We start from the raw sequence: 19350 nt of genomic DNA on the forward strand, positions 1-19350 counted from the left end.
AAATAGTTAATTACTATCAAATTAATTCATGTTTATATATTGATACTTAATCAATAATTATTATATAATTAATTAATTACAATTTAATTGCTAATAATCAGATAATTAATTATAATTTAATGATAATTATTAGTAATTAATTATTATTTATTGAAATAATTAAAAATTGAAGTAATTAAATAATTAAAATTAAATAAAATGTAAAGAGATAAATTGAAATTTAATAAGCGATTTTTAATATAATTTTATTGTTAAAATAAAATTTTAGAGACAAAATTTCTACTGAAATTGTTATTCAATTACATAAAAGAAGTTCCGCAGCCTTCTTATTCTAGGCTCTGGTGCGTTACGACTAGAATTATAATTTCTTACAAGAACTAAGAAACACCGGAGCCAGTGGGCTCCGGCCCAATTTAAGCTCTGATCGTAGAGGGAGGAGGAGTTTTTTTATCATCGCAAAAATTAAATATGCTTAAAGTATAGCTGATGAAAATTCCAGGACGAAACAGAGTGAGGGTATGAGTGGGTGGAAACAAAAAATGAGGGGAATTTTGGTGAGAAAGAACGTTCTTTTTGACCGCGGCTCTCTGCTGATATAATTATGGCTATCAAGCAGATGTGTGTCAGGGCTAAAATGAGTCCTGAATCTGACTCCTAAGGATGAATGTAAAGTTGCTGTTTACGCTTCCCCCCATTAGTGGATACTGTGAGAAGACGATGTAGAGGGCATGCTTGAGCAGTTTATCTCAGTATTTCTCTCTTATTGTATTCGCTGTCACTTAACGCACATTTAAGAACACAAATTTCCCTTCCTGTGAGAATAACTAACTGTAAGCATGGATAACAATATAGTACCCACGATGGCATAGCGAAAATTTACGCGTTCCTAAACAAACTCCCCCAAATTTATTGCCCTTCTTAAAGGGAAAGGTTTCCGCATGTGAGTGAGGGGATTTTACTTGAACGTCTCATGTTCTCATGAGTTCATATTTCTAGGGAAATAAAGTATTGCAAGGTCTGCTTACTGTTAAACTAAAACGTTAGGAATTCTAAATTTCCCCCCCTTTAAATTGTGGTTCATTTTACAAGAAGAAGTACCGGAGCCCATCTTATTTAGGGCTCCGGTGGGCTCCGGCGCAATTTAAGCACTGTGCTGTACTATATTAATGTTGCATATAAAAAGGTACTGAGATATGGAAAGGTTCTCAAAGAAGGTTGCTACATTACCTTGCATGGTACCAAAGCGATGATTTAGATAGGGCAATTGTGATCTAAGAAATGTTCTCACCTTGATATTGTGTGAATTGTTATAAAAACCATTCGTTTAGTGGTGGTAAGTATGGCAATCAAAAGGAATGTCTTCATGCAGATACTGCTGAAATAAACTGATGCACTGGAGCTCTTCTTTTGATTAACTGCAACGTGGTTCGGTTTTATAAGGCAATGGACATTCTTTTATATCATTATAGACCTAGCCAAAACTGTTACATCATGATGGGAAGTCTTCTCTCATTCATTACACTCCTTGGATTTTGTTCCATCTAACATCTCTGGTTCGGGTTTGATCAAATTTTGCACCTGGAAAGAATTTTTTTTTTTATTTCCTATGGCTAGGCAAAATGTTACAAAGAACTAAAATCTTACAAACAATAAAACTAAAAAAAAAAAAAAAAAAAGTCATTGCCCAAGGAGCTCTTTTGCCTTCCAGTATGTCGACTCCTATGTAAGACCACGAAGAGCTCCACATCGAAGCAAGTGGTCCCGCAGGAACTTGAACCTAGCGATGATGAGATGTTACGATGCCTCATTAAGGCTTCTCTGTAGTTGGGCTTAATTTCTGTCGACAATGGATGCATCAGCTTAGCTGTGCGATGTAACAAGCATCCAAAAATGACTACATGAATGATTAAGATTTACACTCTAAGTTACACTTTAAGTTTATTTTTTTCCTTAAGCCTTTTTTTTTAACAACCTAATGTTAGTTTTTTTAGTTAGTTGTTAAGTTCTTACAGGAGAAATCTGATAGCATTTTGCTTTGGAACTCATTATAATAAATGCAATAAATACAGAGGTGAAATAATATACTGACCAGCTAAAATTCTCAGAACAATAATTTATAGATCGACGTCTGAATATGATACGGAAATTGTGTATTGTACGCAAAAGCAATTTTACCCTAAATTTTTATATTTTCATATCAATTTTTTAAATATTACGATTGGATTTAGATAATATACTTGTTAGTTTTAAATGCTTTTAAAAACTCCTGACAGAAACGCATATATTAATAGTTAAAAATTATATTGGATAGCTCAAATTTTGAGAAATGCGATGTTAATGTGTACCTTTGTGTGGTAATGTTAACGTAAACATCTTAATATATGGATGCGCTATTAGGGCTTATTACAAAAAGAAAAGATGGAAAACCTTTAATAAGGTACCTGGGAATGCTCACTAAAACTTGGCAAAATAAAATATTTGAGTTTAATCCTAGTATGCGGTACACACGAGACTTGGCGACTTTTGGCGACGTTATTCTGAGCAGTAAATGCTACATTTATAATGAGCAGTAAACGGGTCATTTTGGTGTTGGCGACAAAACCGTGCCAAGGCCGTACCGTGTACTAGGATTTTACTAATATTTGTCGTAACAATACATTAAAATAAAGTTAATAAATAAATAAATTAAGGTACTATTCCGTTTTGAGGAACGTAAAAAAATTGCAGCGAAAATGTATGCGCAAAATCGCCAAATCTAGCAAACGTACCCATTTAAACAGCGCGCAAAATCTAGCGTACGCGCCTATTTCAGATTGTGGAAGTTTATATAGTTTTATATTTCTTAAGACGCCATTTAAATACTAGTTTAATTTTTAAATCATTTTTTGATTTTAAATCCTTTTTTGATATTCTATGGATTTAACAATTTGGGAATTGCCCATGACGAAAAGTCTACAATAGAATTTTGGGTAAAGTGCAGAATCACCCACTGCTTGTCGCGTTTTAAAGAATTGCCCATACTCGGTATCCATGTACACATCGACCTATTTTCACTTAAAAAAAATCCCCGAATTGGGCAAAAATGGCACTGCGCAAACCCTTGACTTTATCTATGTACACATCGACCTATTTTCACTTAAAAAGTAAAAGAAAATTTACAAAAATCCAATTGTTTTTACCCTTGTAAAAAGCGGCGAACAAATAAGTGAGCGATTCTGCACTTTGCCGAGAATATTTTCAAAGAAAAGTCATCATTCATTATAGAAAATTACGTTTGAACAACCAACGAGATGAAATTATGCTATAGCGATAAGTCGGTAGCGAAATAGCGATGCAGGCATCCATTCAGTTATGTTTGGCAATTTTTATATGAATTATAATAATGATCTGAAATAGTCATTTACTCTTATGCTTCCATTCAGTCATATTTAGCCTTTTTCATATAAATTATAATAATAAAAAAGTATTATATGAAATTAACCTTTCATCTAAATTAAAACATCAATCTTAAATAGTTATTTACTATTATACTTCCTTTCTTGCGTTAGGGTTGCCGCAATTATTTTTGACAGCATGGCGTCAACAATAGTTTGGCGATTTTTTACGCCCCACAAAACCGAATAGTACCTAAATTAATTTTTATCGAAATCAATGAAAGTGAAAATTAAATAAAAAACCAGATTGATAATGAAACATGCTACGAAGCATAGAAGTAATATAAGCATTTTGATTTTTACGTAATATCCTATCTCCTGATGTACAAACAATATGGTTTTTATCCAAATATTTCGTGAAACATAAAATATTAAATTTATTATCAACTTTAGCGTAAAAGATGCTGAATACAATAATTTAATTGTTAATCAGAAATCAATTTTTTCTTTTGTTTCGATCCTGTACAGGATGACGTTTAGATTTCGCTATCTAAATGATACTTTCCCGAGAAATTTTGTGTATTATTATTATTATTATTTTACTTCATTTATTTATTTTTTTAGTATTTTGAAACACTGCTTACATTGAAGATTGGTTACATTTTCAACTAAAATAATTTTAATTATAGCCGCTGTTAAATATTAAAGTTATATTTAACGGTTCTGATAGTAAAGAAAATCGGAACAGCATTTAACGGAATAACTCCGTGAAGATGAGCTAGTTTACAGGATCTTTTACGGAGGCCACTTTCCTCCTATGCAGATGAAAATGTGCTTTGCCGTAATCAAACTGAATAATAACTCAAATGTACTTTTACGGGAATTAGAATTTTTGCCAGGCGTTGAGAGATGGCGAGAAGAATGTGCTTCCGGTATGCCTGGCTTCAAATTAACCGCAACTGGTGATAGAACTATGACAAAAATTACAGAAGCAAACTCAAATTATAAATTAAAGACTGAGGAAAGTAACATTAATATCGCAATAAAGCTATAAACATTTTAAAAAGAACGTTTCCAACTTAGTATGTTTCAGAAAAAAAAAAAAAAAAAAAAATACCGAAACACACTTCATGTAGGTAATGCTTCACAGATGGCAGCACAATTTGGACAAACTTGATATGGAAGAGGTAGATATCCAATTAAATTTATTATATTAAATTCAATTTATATACTTAACAGTCATTCACTAATGCATTTTTAAAAAAATTGTTTGTTTTAGTTTTAATTCGAGAATTAAATCTTTTATATGTTTGCACTTTTTTAAAATTTTATTTTAAAAATTATTATTATTATTATTATTATTATTTTTTTGCTTTAAATTTGCTTTATTACTTTTATACGTGTTTGTTAAAATTAAAATTAAAATTTGTTTATATTTAATTAAATTTATTTTTAAATTAAATTTATTATATTAAATTCAATTTATTCTTATGAAACAACTCATTCATACAGAATAGTAAACTGAATTAAACATTTTCCATCCGTTTTCGGAAATTAAGAGGGAAAGTACGAAGGTTGAATTCAAATACCTTTTATTTAACTTTACTTACAGAAAATGCAACGAATTAAGAAAACAATTTTTATCATTAATTTCCAAAAAAAAAAAAAAAAAAAAAAAAAAAAAACCTATTGTCTAAAATATGAAAATATTGTTTTCTGTGTATAATGATAATTATTTTTTGTAACACAAAATATTAGCTTCATTTATTCATATAACAAATATCGTACTTTCTATAAAATTTGTTATTTGCATGCCATTTCTGTATAAGCTAACAAAAAAAAAAAAAAAAAAAAAAAAAAAAAAAAAAGCTGCATTATTTGAACATATGACTGTTTTTTAGGTTACATTATTCGAATGTGGCCAAGGGCGCAAGTGCTGTCTGCCTAAAAAGAGAAATCACTTCGTAGAGGACTTTCTAAGGAAATGGTGGAACATTTGAACTGTTTATAAAGTTCCACGTCCAATGAAATAAAGTTTTTAATTTCCAAATTCTGATTATTTATATTTATATATTTAAAAAAAAATTAGTAGTTAGTATAAAATATTTCTTATATTAGGTTTATATTTCAATCAGTAATTAAGTTACAGATTTTGAAATCTTACACAAAATTAATAGCTTACCAACTTTAATATTCTTTTGAAAAATCATTATAAAATTTTTCATTAAAATGAACAACCGAAAATGATGATATACTTCATCTTATAATGATATAGCTGTTACGAAAACTTAAGTATGCGCTTATCAGTTCAGAAACCGCTGAACATTGACATTTAGACATGGATTCGAAATCCGGATATCATCGTCGCGGTTTTTCCCGCGTGTAATGCAGACAGGATCTAGGTTCCTTCCAAAATTTCTCTACTAAGGGATCCCGCCTTCCCCCGGCAGATAGTCCTTGCGTGCTTTGTCGTAATTATTTAAACAAAAAAGTTTCATCTTTTACTGGTACTTGCATTACATAAATTTATTTTTAATGTTACAAAACTGTGTCAATATTTAAATTTTAAAATATGCATATTAATTTCACAGGGATTGTTTCTTGCGCAAGAAGTGTCGAATTATCGCTTACGTCTGCTGTAGCGTAAAAGAAAGACAAATGCGATTTTGGCAGTTTATATCTTCAGCAGTGTCCATCGTATCACATCATGACAAACACTTTTTTCTTGTTAAATAACTTCTTTCTACAAGCACCCGGCAACCGGCGCTTCGTATTTGGCAACTGTGTCAATGATCACAGTGGGTCTAGCGTCATTGGCACCATAATTCCATATTTCAGTTGATGGATTAAAAATGGTTTATAGCACAGATATTTTGCATTCATAGTAAAAAGTTGGCGGGGGATTTTTGCGATCAGGAAATCTAGTGATTTTCGAAGAAGCTGTATTAATCTGCCGTAGGTCTTTCGGAAGTATCATAAAGCCTTTTCCGGAAAGTCGTTATTAACATAGCTATTTGTTGCACAATTTTTAAACATTTGGGATATAAAAAATACACGTACAGTAGCCTTTCCTGCTGTTGTCTTTTATTCTAGCATAATGAAACGAATTGGCACATTTCCAGAAAATCTGTGGCAGTGTTAGAAAGCTTTTCGGACATCGCAGTATTTTTCACCAGATTTTGAAAGCATTCGCACTACAGCAGCTGAAACACAACATCATCAGTAAAATTAATTAAATGCATCGGCACATTGAAATCATAAATATGTATCGCCGGGTTGCCAAGTGCCTGTAGAAGAGTGATAACCAGTTCCAGAATTTGTTATGAAAAGCTACATTGGACATGTCTTATAGTTTGCATTATTATTCTAAATATTCGTTGATTTTCTTCTGTTAGAGACGAATTGCTAGGACGCTACGATTTGTCGTCGAAATGGTTCAAGAATACGATCAAGATGACAATGGAGAATTGAATCCTGAAGAGCTTATGGCCATACCTTTCATACAGAATGCCGTACGAAATTATTTAGATGAGAGAGAGCTTCGAGGTCAGTATCCGTACGTATTGTTCCAGTATTACAGTATCATGATTCATATTTAAGAAAAATTTTCAAACTTTTTTTCGCTATTTTTTTAGCTTATTTATGATGTTTTTAGCTGTTGTTAAAAGATTGTCATCGAACTATTTCTTGATAAGCTGCTGAGCGCATTTTTGTGGATGACAACACAATGTGGTGAAGCGATTTTTTAAAAATTCAGTTTAGATTGCTTTTAATTTAATATTGAAACAATTTTTCCCGTACATCTTCGTTTAACGAACAAACAAAAATTTGAGAATTTTACTGTTTGCATCATCGATACAGCTGCGAAAAATATTTTATATGAAACTTGATTGAAATTTTATTGGAAAATTTCCGAAAATCTTACGATTTTTTTAACTGTTTAATATAAACTATTTTAAAATTTCAACATCTAGAAACGTATCTCTTATAAAGTTTTGAAATTTTGGCAGAGTATAAAACAAACTCTTCTTCTTTTAATAATTTTTTAAAGTATGCTATATTAGGACTTAAAGCAGAAATGGAATTTTCGTTTTTCCTTCCCCATACCTTGGTAACATTGGTTCCAAAGTTAGTGTGAAGTCATTATACGTCACACTATTTTATAAACTTTTATTTCTCTTCTTAATGCTATTTGTTGCTATGGTCAAAGTTTGCGATCGATTTTTACTTTCTTGAACGAAGTAAAGGAAGTATTTTAATCGCAAAAAATTTCAGGTATCATATTTCAATGAAAATATCTGTTTTGACCACTCTCGAATCCATTTGAACGATACTTCTGCATAACGTCTCTTCTCTTCGTATGGACAGAATAAAGGACAATTTTTTCCAAAAAGGATTTGAAATGGATTCAGAAGAGACTTTTTGGTGACGTCTCTACGTAAGTATGTATGTATGTATCTCGCATAATTCAAAAACGAGTAGCCGTAGAATGTTGAACTTTTGTATATGGGACTTCTGTAACACGTAGTTGGGCGCTCTCCTTTTTTCGTTGCAATCTGCCGCAACATATTATATATTCTCACTCTGTTACCCGGCTCGGTGATGGTCATAGGGCGACTTTACTTGCCAGGAGGCCCGTGCTTTGTCCAGCTCAACGAGCTCAATTCTTAAATGTTGATAAATTGTGCATTTTTTTGCTTTACAAGTAATTGAATTATGTTGCTTTTATGTTCCGATTATGGTTTTTATGACTTAAATCTGTATCTAATCTGTATGCAAGAGTTAATCTGTATGCAAGAGTTGTAGAATTATTAACCATTTAAAAGTGGCGGTAGGCCTAATGAGATTGCCAATTGTTAGCATCTGAAACTCTTAGTAGAACAGTGAATTAATTCAGTTGGTGCACCAACTTCAATATCTTTTTCAACAGTAGGGCCAAATTTAACTTTCAATTTTGTGCACCGAAAATTTTGTTTTACTGCCCGCTGGCTAAATTGCTTGTTTTGCGTAGAAACCCTATCCTTACTTTAATTGTAAAAAAAAAAAAAAAAAATCTTTTTTTACTGTTTTTTACTGTATTTGGTGGTTTAGATTTTTCTGTATTTTGCAATTTTTAATGAAGGTGTTTTGAATTTTTATGTATTTTTACCTTGCCGCGAAGTGAGAATTGAAATGATTTAATAAGAAATATATCTCTGGTGAAATTCGAGGAAAGAAAAAAATATATATATTTTAACAATCGGTACAAGGAAGGCGTATGTTGTCCACGTCAGAAACATTTTTAAACTGTTTCCTGATAAAATTACAAAGGAAAAAAAAAAAAAAAAAACCTTTTTAAAATTTACGCAAATTGTGAAATGTTGTCAAATTTGTTTACATACTTCTCTTTAAACGTTAGTTTCTTTCTTTCTTTTTTTTTTTTTTTTTTTTTTTTGAAAGAATATGTTACCCATTTTTGTGATAGTCCTATAACTCCGTCAGGCACCACGCGATTATACTAAGCTTTTATCAACAAACTATCACTAAAAAGGATCTGAATACTAAACAGCTTTGCTCAGGGCTTCATGTTCACTAGCGGCCTAGCGTTAAAAACCACTGAACATTGGTAGTTCGACTCAAGTTAAATTTCCGGTGAATGGACTGGCTTTATAAGAAAATTCATGGTTTTTATGGTAAGATGGGTATGATCTACGCCGGAAATGATTTCTTTGTCTTGCCAAACTTGAAAATTTCGTTCGCTATTTTCTAAATTTATTCATTAGGAAGCGTTATTATTTTATTCTTTGAAAATATCTACAAATTCCTTATTAGTTAGTCTTGTATTTGTTTTTAATGCATGTAAATCACATTTTTGTATCGCAGTGCAGATGACTCACTGATAAAAAAAGACCAAAAGATTAATCTCCGCAAAAGAATTCGCGAATGTTACTGATTTGCGTGGTACCTTTTCTAATGCTACTAAATTTTCCTAATGATTTCTTTAAACTACTTGCTAGTTCGTTTAACAGAGACCTCAGTTGATGGAGGCTCAATTAATAAAAATTCTATTGTACTTTTTTATCATAATTCACCATGAATCGTGTATAAATAATATCTTTAAGATGTAAACATTCGCATCTTTGAATCTTTTAAATACCATTTCTTCGAGCTCTTACATACTATTTTCAAAAGTGTTTCTCAAATTTGTTTCTTCTTACATGCACAGAACAGGCTTCACAGAACGTTGTCAAAAGTGTTTCTTCATACTTTCACAGAAAGGTGTTTGAAATTCTGCATTTTGTCCAATTAAGAGTTTCCCAAAATCACAGTTATAGGAAATAGAATATGCCATTTGCATGCCTTTCTTCAGAAGAAAATACCACATAAAATGAAATAAAAAAATTTTCTGAAACATTTAGTGTGAACCTTACTTTAGGCACTAATTGGTTGGCTAATGTTCTGATCATCAAAGAATCGAACTAATCCATGATCTGAGAAAACAGCTTCATCTTCAAAGAAATTTCTTAAACCTTATCCTCTCTTAGATGTGCATTAATATTTTTAATATTTCATAAAGCTTCCTCACTGTTACAGATTAAATCTGCATTAAGTACGTTTGCTGCTCCGTTTCCGTTATAGTTACTGAATAGTTGATACCTGTGAAAATGTTTCAGAATTTGTTTTGGAATTCCGGTAACATTTAAAATAACCACTAATAGTTATTAGGAAATTGAATGTTACCTTATGCGGAATTATCACATGCCTTCATGCATGCTCCTGGGATGTAATTGTAACAGATCCATCTATCACCTAGATAACATGTCTCTGGAATCCTAGCGAAGCACTCGGTTTTGTTTGTTTCGCACTCTAATAGTTTTTACAATGACCCTTAAACTAAAATGTGGTGACGTGGATTTTCTCGACTGGGTGTCTTGTCTTTGCTTCGTCGCTAGTTCAAAAAGAAAGAGGTATAAGAAATTATCGCAGTCCTCCATGCCATGGTCTTGGGGATTTGTTTTTTCTACATCAATGGCTGGCATTTGTCGGAAATCTTGCTCTGATTAAGACATCTAACTAGCACATGGAAAACCGTGGTTTAAATTTCGTTGAGGAAACCTGACTTTCCACGTTTCTTGTAAAGTAGATCTTCTACACAGTGACGTCTGAATTAAATATTGTCTTCTAGATTTGCTCGACTAGATCTCCCTACCCATCCTATATTGCTATTCTGAGTGAGGAAGAATGTAAGAAATTACCGCATTCCCCCTCCTGCATGTTATTTTGGTGTAGTTGATTAGCACATGCATACAGTTAACGGAATACGGCGGTTGCATACCTGGCAAGAAGGTAATTAATTTTCATGTTCTGTCCTCGCAACGTCTGTCAGTATCTTTAACAGTACAATTGAAATTATTAAAATGATTTTTAAACATTAATTATGCATGGTTATTAATTAATCAACATTTATTCTGGCACCGCAGTCTTATTATGGCACTGCAGTCTTGTCGGTGTCTAATATTTAGGAGAATAAGTGTAGAATTTATAGTTCTCAAAGATATTGTTACGTTTTCCTTTAATTCTTCTGACATCAGTTGTTACGTTATTAAGGGTTCGTATGGATTTGGAGTGAATAATGACAATACTACTTACTGAAGTATCGAAACACACTTTATTTACCAATATTCTCAGGACAGCTCCAAAATCACTTTTTACAGTCGTCGAAGATCTACTACAAACACGCTGACACGTTCAGCGACACAGCCTTCACACTGTCAGGCAATAACGGTGGAGACAAGCTTCCTGCAAAGCACCCGACTCTGCTTTCCGGAGTACAGCTCCCGACTCTGCTTGGTCGTTCTCAGAACTCCACGTACTCTCGAGACTCTCCACGCTACAACTCGCGATGCTCTCTACGACACACAGAGCACAGCTCTGACTCTCGGTCCAGTCGTTTCCGGAGCTCAACACGCTCTCTTGACGATGCACTAACCACGATGCTCTACGAGACTCTTTCGGTGCACTCAATGACCCACTCGGCACTCGCTGGCCGGCTGTCAACGCGATCGCTTCCGCAGGGATTGACTCGCTAGACGAGACACACCACTCGATGAGAAACGCACACTTCTCCTGAATGCGGACCAGCAGGGTTTATATAGCTTTCGGCTTGTGTTCGGGAACATTCTGGACTGAATCGGTAAGAATTCGTTCCAGAAGGTTCTTCAACCGTCCGAGGAATATTGCCAATTTTGTCGCCAAATGTCGCCAATTGGGCGATTTTTCGCCAAATGTGGCAATTCTATCTTTTTTGCCATTTTATGGCAACCCTAAAACTGCTTTGCGGGGGAAGCCATCTCACCGCGCCTTTACATTTCGTAACAATATTTTCATTGAAAATTAAAGGAATTTTAAAAATTGAAATAATATTGTTTCTCTCTTTTAACATTGAAATGAACAATAACTAGGTTTTGTAAATCGACCAGGAGAAACATTTAATCATATTCAGCAACTCAAAAATATTCCAGACAATTGTTGACTCTAACGCAGACTTTAATAAAGAATGTCAAATCACCGTTTTTCAGTCAAATGAAAATAAAATAATTATTAGTTCTGTTTATTCATGATACTAAGTTAACTTTCTTTTTCCTAGAATTGCAAGCGGAAAGGAAACCAGTCAACAGAGCTCAGATGGACAACGTAGAGAAATATACAACGAGCACTTAATCATGTGAAGAAATTCTTTTGCAGGATAATTGTGAAGATTATTTAATTATATTCGGTGGAAAGCTAACATGATTACACCTAGGAAAATTGCAGTGACAGATTTACTTCTGCTTTCCCCTTATTTCTTCTTTTGAGCATATTTTAGAGAGTAATGTTGATGTTTACTGCTTCAACACTTATTGCTTACTGCTTCAGGGTAAAATTCCATTCATAGCGAACTGGCATTTTTACTGTTTCAAGATCATTTGTCGGTTCTTTCTCGGGGAGGAAGAAGGAATAATTAGATTCCTGAATTTTGAAAACTAATTTTAAAATAACATTCATTGAGGAGCTTTCCTTATTGTTTGGACTAAAATACGAACTTACACAATTCACACTGTATTCTATCTTGTGGGATTTTACATTTTTGCTTTAGTTTTGAAAGGATTAAAAGAACATTATGCAAGTTATATAATAAACAATTAAATTGATGTATCTGAATCTGCACTACATGTTCCAAAAACTTTAAAAAATATTCCGTAATAAGCTAACCAACACACTGAAATAAAGTATCATAAGTGAATAAAATTAGGCATGAAAAGAATTTTTTAGATTGCCCAAGATTTTATATTGAATTAAAGCATGTAAAGTTAGGCATGAAAAGAATTTTAGATTGGCTAACATTTTATATAAAACTCATAAGTATATATTATTTATATAATTTGTTGCTTGAAAAGCTCTAGTCGATTTTTAGTGCTTTTCAAGCAATGTACGCTCTTCAAGCAACAAAAGTTTTTTTTTTAGTCCAAAGGGATTTCAGTCCCGAAGGACTATTGCTTTCGTTTTGGCATTTTGCGTCGGACTCATAAACGTCGGTTCACTTTTCAAACTGTTGCCACAAAATGTTAGAGTCCTGCATTATATTTGAAGAAATTAAATAATGAAAAATCTGCATAAATGATTGTCTATTTCTCGCATTGTGATAAAACAATGGTACATAGTTCCATCGAATTTTGAATGACGAATTCCTACTGCGAATATGGGCATCTGAAATCCCAAATTTGGAATTTGTTTTATTATAGATTTTATATTTTGTAAAACTTTAACGAATTTTTGATTTACAAACTCAATGCTTTAAAAGCGAGAAATGGCAACGTTATATAGAAAAAAAATACTTATATATATTTTATCTCCAGCTCGCGAGACTGTGTATATCGGAAATTCTAAAGATATGCTTAATTTAACATTATTTTGCGATATTGCTCTTGAACTAAATTTTATGGTTTAAGTGCAAAGAACATGATATTTAATAAATAAAGGTAACACTCAAAACGTTAAAAAAACGCCCCTTTGGACGTAATTTAAAATATGAAAAATTTCAGTTTTTTTTTTTTTTTTTTTTTTTTTTTCTGTGGTAGCGAAGCGGGCGTCAAAGGAATGGGCTGGACCAAAGACTAAATGAGCATACTACCACCTATCAGGCAAAATAGAAAAAAAGAAAAAAAATTAAGAGATAAGAATTTTAAAATATTTGTAGAGAACTTGTTTCACAATTAATGCCATTATCTGAAATAGTTTTATATTTGTAAATCTGAAAGAGTGCAAGAAAATCTAATTCGTTAACTACAGGATTTATTTAGACAATTTTAGCGTTTAGTTAAGGAATCAGCTGCAATTAGCTATTGAAGATTAATTTTTTCTCTTTTTCTAACAAAAGATTCATTTTTTCAAGTAAAAGAATTTTGTTCATACCTGTTCTGACTTCTAAATACGAATTAGAAGGTACCTCTATCTAAATTGAATAAATTTGAGTTTTGTCGATCTATTTATTCATTGCTTTTATCTATTAACAGTCCTTTAAATGGTTTCCAGTAATTGAAGCTTTACAAAAATATGTATATTATATGTATTACTTAAAAAATGTATGCCCCTTATATATTTCCTAGCTCTTTCTTGTTAGCTTTGCACCGAAAAAGCAAATGTGTATGATGTATGTCTAAACTTATGTATCGTTTAAAATAACTTTTATGTTTTTATAAAAACTCATAAATTATGTAATTCTAATTGACACAAAAATTATATTCTTCTATACAAAAATATGAGTTTTCTCAATTTTTTCTTTGTTTCACCATCTGTTGTATCCTGCTATGAGCTTAACAAACGAAGATGATAAGACATATTTATATTAAAAGAATTGCTAGTTTATTTACTTACCTTGAACTGCAGTTTACAGAAATGTACTTAAAATAATTATATTTTAACTTGAATTATTCTTCAGGTAAAGTTTTTGGTATTTTTAATTAACAGGTTGTCCCTTAACACTTTGAAGGCCAAAACTCTCTAGACAGCCGGTCATTCAAACGACCACAACTGCTCGAAACGGACGAGGTCGGGATATTGTTTTTGCCCCTTTCCCTAAGGTATGCCGTAGCAGGTGCAATTTCCCAAATGCGTTGTATCAGTTAGCAAATAGCTTGTCCTAAAAGGCTAATGGAAGCTTTTTTGTTAGGAAGTAGAAAGGATGTCATTTGAAATCTTCACACCTCTTTGTGGTTTAATGGATGGGTAATCAATGGTGGCGGGCTTTCTATATTTTAAGCACATAGGTTAGCGAAGGCTTCGGTTTTCTAAGGATTAAACATATATGTAAGTATTGGCGCGAAATCTGAACAGACAGAAAGGTTGCACTTTAACGATATATAAACCTTGGAAATATAAAGCATGGAGGGAAAATACTATTATATTAAATCCAAAACTAATATAAAAAACGAACACAAAATAAGAAAGTATATAAATGATTGCATTTTTACCATCATTCATCAGCTGCAGTTGACAGAATTGAATTTTCGTGTTTCGTTAGTAGAAAAATACAGTTTCATTTTGTGGTTTTTAAAGGGAAGTCTGGCTGTTATGTATTAGCCCAATCACTTTAAGAGAAGTCGCTATATTTCCAGAATGCTGCGAACTCTCACAACCATACACATGACAATTTTTCAATTTTAACAAGCACACATGTCGTATGCTTTCCTTCTGTTACATTCCAAGTATTAATACATTATGTAGACAAATCATGATATTTATTTTGCTTTAAACTCAGCTATAAAATATGTGCTTAAACTAAGTTATCACAAATAACTCAGTTACTTCAAATATGGGCTTTGACTCAGTTGTAAAATATGGAAGTTAAATTTGAGGATTTGTTTGTAATGGAAACAACTGCGGTAAAATTAAGCGAAATATTTCTTTTCCCCCTGTTTTGCAAGAATACAATATTCTCCACCAAAATCTAAAGGGGAAAGTAGCTGTGAATTTATTCTCAAAGGGATAGTCACCAAATTTCCACCAGAATAAAAGAAGCAAAAAAGTGTTTGTAAGTAGGATGGTTGAGTGATTTTCAGGATAAATACCTAATAAAAACATGAAATATGTGTGCAATAGTGTATAAGTGTGCAATAACTATTTTATATTATAAAAAACTGCCCAATTGCGTCAGGGTGGTTCCTCTAGTACTTAAGTATGCCCCTTACTAGTCTTTAAGTATGGACAATAGGCTCACCAGCCGCCGAGTGGTAATATCGCAGAACACTTAGTTCGGTCGGTCCAGGGTTCGAATCCTGACGAACGGGCTGGCTGCATGGCCATTTTGTAGTTTTCCCAATCTGTAACCTGTACCCGAGGCAGTTTCCCTTTGAAAGTCCTCCACAAGGGCTCCCTCCCCTTAGGCAGATAGCCCTCGAGTGTTTTGCCATAATAACATAAACCAAACCAAACCTCCTAAAGACGTGGTTTGTTTATTTTATTATGGCAAATGAAGATTGCATTTCTGGAGTCTGAACGGAGGCTGACGGTTGCGGCTTGGAATTTGGAACTTTGGTTCTTTTGGCATATAGCTTACTGAGTCTTAATCAGTCTTGATCGTTTTGTCCTAAGGCTGTAACTTTAACTGGCATTACGAACGCTGAAGCTCTCCGTCGATACGGCGCGAAAATCAGGGCGTATGTGCCTCTATCTAGTGGCAGAAATTTGAAATAATCTTCAAATTACATCGACTTTAAGCGGCAAATTTTTTGGTGATTAGGGAAAAACGGGTATAGCGCAAACACGGCCGCTTATGTACAATTTTCTGTTCCAGCCTGTGGCAACTCAACAGCTATTTCGCTCATGCGCAAAAAGGTTTTAAAGCTAGATAGATAACCCCTGTAAAGTAAACTTCTCAAATATACATATTCCCCTCTTCGGTCTGATGGAGCCACTCCTATTTTGGCGAAGCTTTCATTCTTAATTCTAAAAGTTTTTGGCCTTCTGGTAAAATTCAGCTTCAAAAACGTATCTTCAGAGAAATTTCAGGAATTCGCCTGTTGGGCGATGGCCTCCAAGGCCCATCCAAGGCCTTGGACAGAAATTGCCTCCAAGGCCCGTTCTGCATTTATTGCAGATTCTACTTGAGCTGTTGTTACGATTTAAACGTTGGTGGATTCAGAATTACAATATATGTAACTTATGCATGAAATACCTTTTGGGCTCAGCTAAACAAAACACATTAATTAAAATAATCATCATAATTAAAATAGCAACATTCATTAAAATAATCAAATAAAAGGCAACAAATTAAAAATAAAGGAAAGCAATACTGAAAATTTCGGAAGGAAATTTATTGGATCTGTGTTCATTTTCCCCGCTCATTCACTATGATGTCATCGCAAAGTTAGGTATGAGATGAATAAAAAATTTACCGCAAATAGCACTTTAGTGCACGATTAGGAATGGTCCCCTGTTATCCGAAAATTTTTAATACGGGCTGATAACCCAGATATTCATTTATTTCGAGGAAAGGGGTTAAATAATCATTTTCTTAAATAAGAAAGCTAAAATTTCAATCTTTCTTACTTCAAAAATTTAAATGAGTTTGTAAAAACTTTGTCAGGATCTCGAGCAGTACACAGTCATGTATACTTTACTAGCGAGAATTTTACAGTCATCTGCGCGATATTCGTATAGGAGCGCTAATTGATTAAGAAGTTAACTGTACAATGCAGTTGAAAATTCCTTTGTATGAATTTCAGCTGGAAACAAACGAAACCAAAATAAATCTTTCTCGATAATGAATATACACGTCTCAAAGCGTCAGCCGTGAGTGATAAGGGATATTGCTTGGAATAAAGTGGCAAAAAATAATTATTATGTGTACACAAGCAGAAAACTCTTTATTTATAAAAAGGTTATTTTTTTAAAAATTGGTTAGTTTTAGAATGCCACTTTTAATTTCTTATATTATAAAGAGATGGATTTTGATCTGTAAGTCGCATACAGGAGATGCTGTTGTTTTGTAAAAGTATGTTTAATTTTAATTAATTAATTTTTATAAATGACAAAAGGCTGAGGAATAGCTACTAAAGGTGGGAATGCTTTGGCTGTTAGCTTTGGCAATAATACTGATATTAGTACTCAAGCATTGGATTTCTCCGGATCTTTCCCAAGGTAATTAACGGGTATGATGTCAAAGACTGTACGAGTAATTTCATTACTAATTCGTTATTCTTTCATAGAAACTAAAATTCATACTTAAAAAATCACACAGACACATAAAAAAAAGGCACGTGAACATTCGCTAAAAATTCTGAATAACATGGGATTGTACTCGAAAATGAGGAGGAACAATACAACAGAGATTTTACCAGTTGAATGGGAGAATTTTGTGAAAAATGAATTGATTGTTTTTAAAGCAAACTAAAAGTAAAGATGTGTTTGTTTGGCAACCAGTTGATAATATGGTTTTCTAGCATGGAATTTGAAAGTTAATTATTATTGTCAGTTTCAATGCAATTCTAGTCAATTTCGATGCAATTTCTATACATGCATTTTATTTGAAGAATTACCTTCAGAAATTTTTTGTATTTGTAGTAAAAGTAGAATTTCGACAAATGGGAGATGTTGATCCTAATTTTAGTAGATAAGTAAAACTTTGCAAACGAAATTAAGATGTTATTATATAGGTGTTTATACATCAGCATCTCAACTGATTTGTTCGATCTTTGTGGTTTGGTTTGGTTTATTTAATTATGGCAAAGCACACTAGGGCTATCTGCCTAAGGGGAGGGATGCCTTCGTGGAGGACTTTCTAAGGGAAACTGGCTCGTATACACGTTACACATGCGGAAAACCAGCCCGTTCGCGTGATTAGAACCTCGGACCGAACTACCAGTGTTCAGCGACTTTACCGCTCGGCCACTGGTGGTTCCTCAATATTTGTGATAAGCCATGTTTACTGGCTTCCATCAAGAAAATGTCGAGAAAAATAATAAATTACAAAACCATATAGTTTAGATCAAATTTGTTCGTGTACCCATAAAAGCATAGTATCAGTATGCCGTATATAATTAAAAGGGTCTATATTCCATCAGTATATGTACTCGGGTACCAGCAAATCGGTTTACCGACAAATAGCAAAAAATTGTATATGATGTTTACCGGTAAACCGACATCTTTTTAAACCAGTAATTCGGTAAACAACATAGAGTAGTAATGATGTGTGTCTGTCTTTTTGCTTTTGTTCCAGTGGAAGTTACAATAATAGCAGTCTCACATTGCTTATTATGAAAGAGAACTTTAATATTAAATACTAACAAACTTCAGTCTTAGTTGATTTTATCTGTAATAATTCAGGATGATTAATATATTTTATTCGGGTTACTGATATAGTTTCAATGTTTTCGAAGTTTTTTTCCCTACAAATAAAATTCTTTTGAAAGACGCTGATAATTTTCTGCCTCTTTTACACTTCTCCCGAATGTTAAAAATTTTATTTAAAAAGGCTTTATGGATTAAAATCTAATACAAATTTTGCAGACAATAAACATGCATTTTTATCTAATATCTGATACAATATTTAGGTTATAGTCGATAAATATTGCTGTTGAAACACTTCCAAAATACTAATTTATGTATCGCTGACCTTACATTGAATTTCATGCTTGACGAACTAAAAAATCAAAAAACCGCTTTGAGTAATGAATTTAAGAACGTTATGAAAACCACATAAAAAGAGAAAAAAGAAATATTTAGTCTGATGTTCCGCAAGGTCGCAATGATTTAAAATTAAAATGACAATGATGTCAACAAAAATAATGATTAAAATTACGAAAGTGTTCATAAAATCAAAATTACTGTAATTAAGAAGGTAGTCGTGAAATTAAATTGAACGCATATAATGCCTAAACACTAATACCCCAATTTGCGTTGTCCTTGATTTAGGCTGATTCGTTATGACAAACGTATGTTTTGGGAAAAGATTTTTGAA

The 19350-nt window shown here is 32.7% G+C and overlaps 1 protein-coding gene across 2 annotated transcripts in view; it reads left to right on the forward strand.

Moving 5' to 3' along the window:
- The window catches only part of LOC118187404 (uncharacterized), a 47253-nt gene extending 30930 nt beyond the window's left edge, over positions 1–16323 (forward strand). Inside the window, exons 4-5 of one of the 2 annotated variants that reach the window (XM_035357620.2) lie at positions 6770–6930; positions 12001–16323. In XM_035357620.2, the coding sequence (XP_035213511.1) occupies positions 6770–6930; positions 12001–12082 (243 nt within the window). In that variant the 3' untranslated portion in view covers positions 12083–16323. The remainder of the gene's footprint in view (positions 1–6769; positions 6931–12000) is intronic. The other variant, XM_035357621.2, reaches the window with a different exon arrangement.
- The last annotated feature ends 3027 nt before the right edge of the window (positions 16324–19350 follow it).

The sequence above is a fragment of the Stegodyphus dumicola genome, chromosome 5 (genome assembly GCF_044657685.1).
Source record: "Stegodyphus dumicola isolate Sdum_Otavi_A_Nest chromosome 5, ASM4465768v1".
NCBI lineage: Eukaryota > Metazoa > Arthropoda > Arachnida > Araneae > Eresidae > Stegodyphus > Stegodyphus dumicola.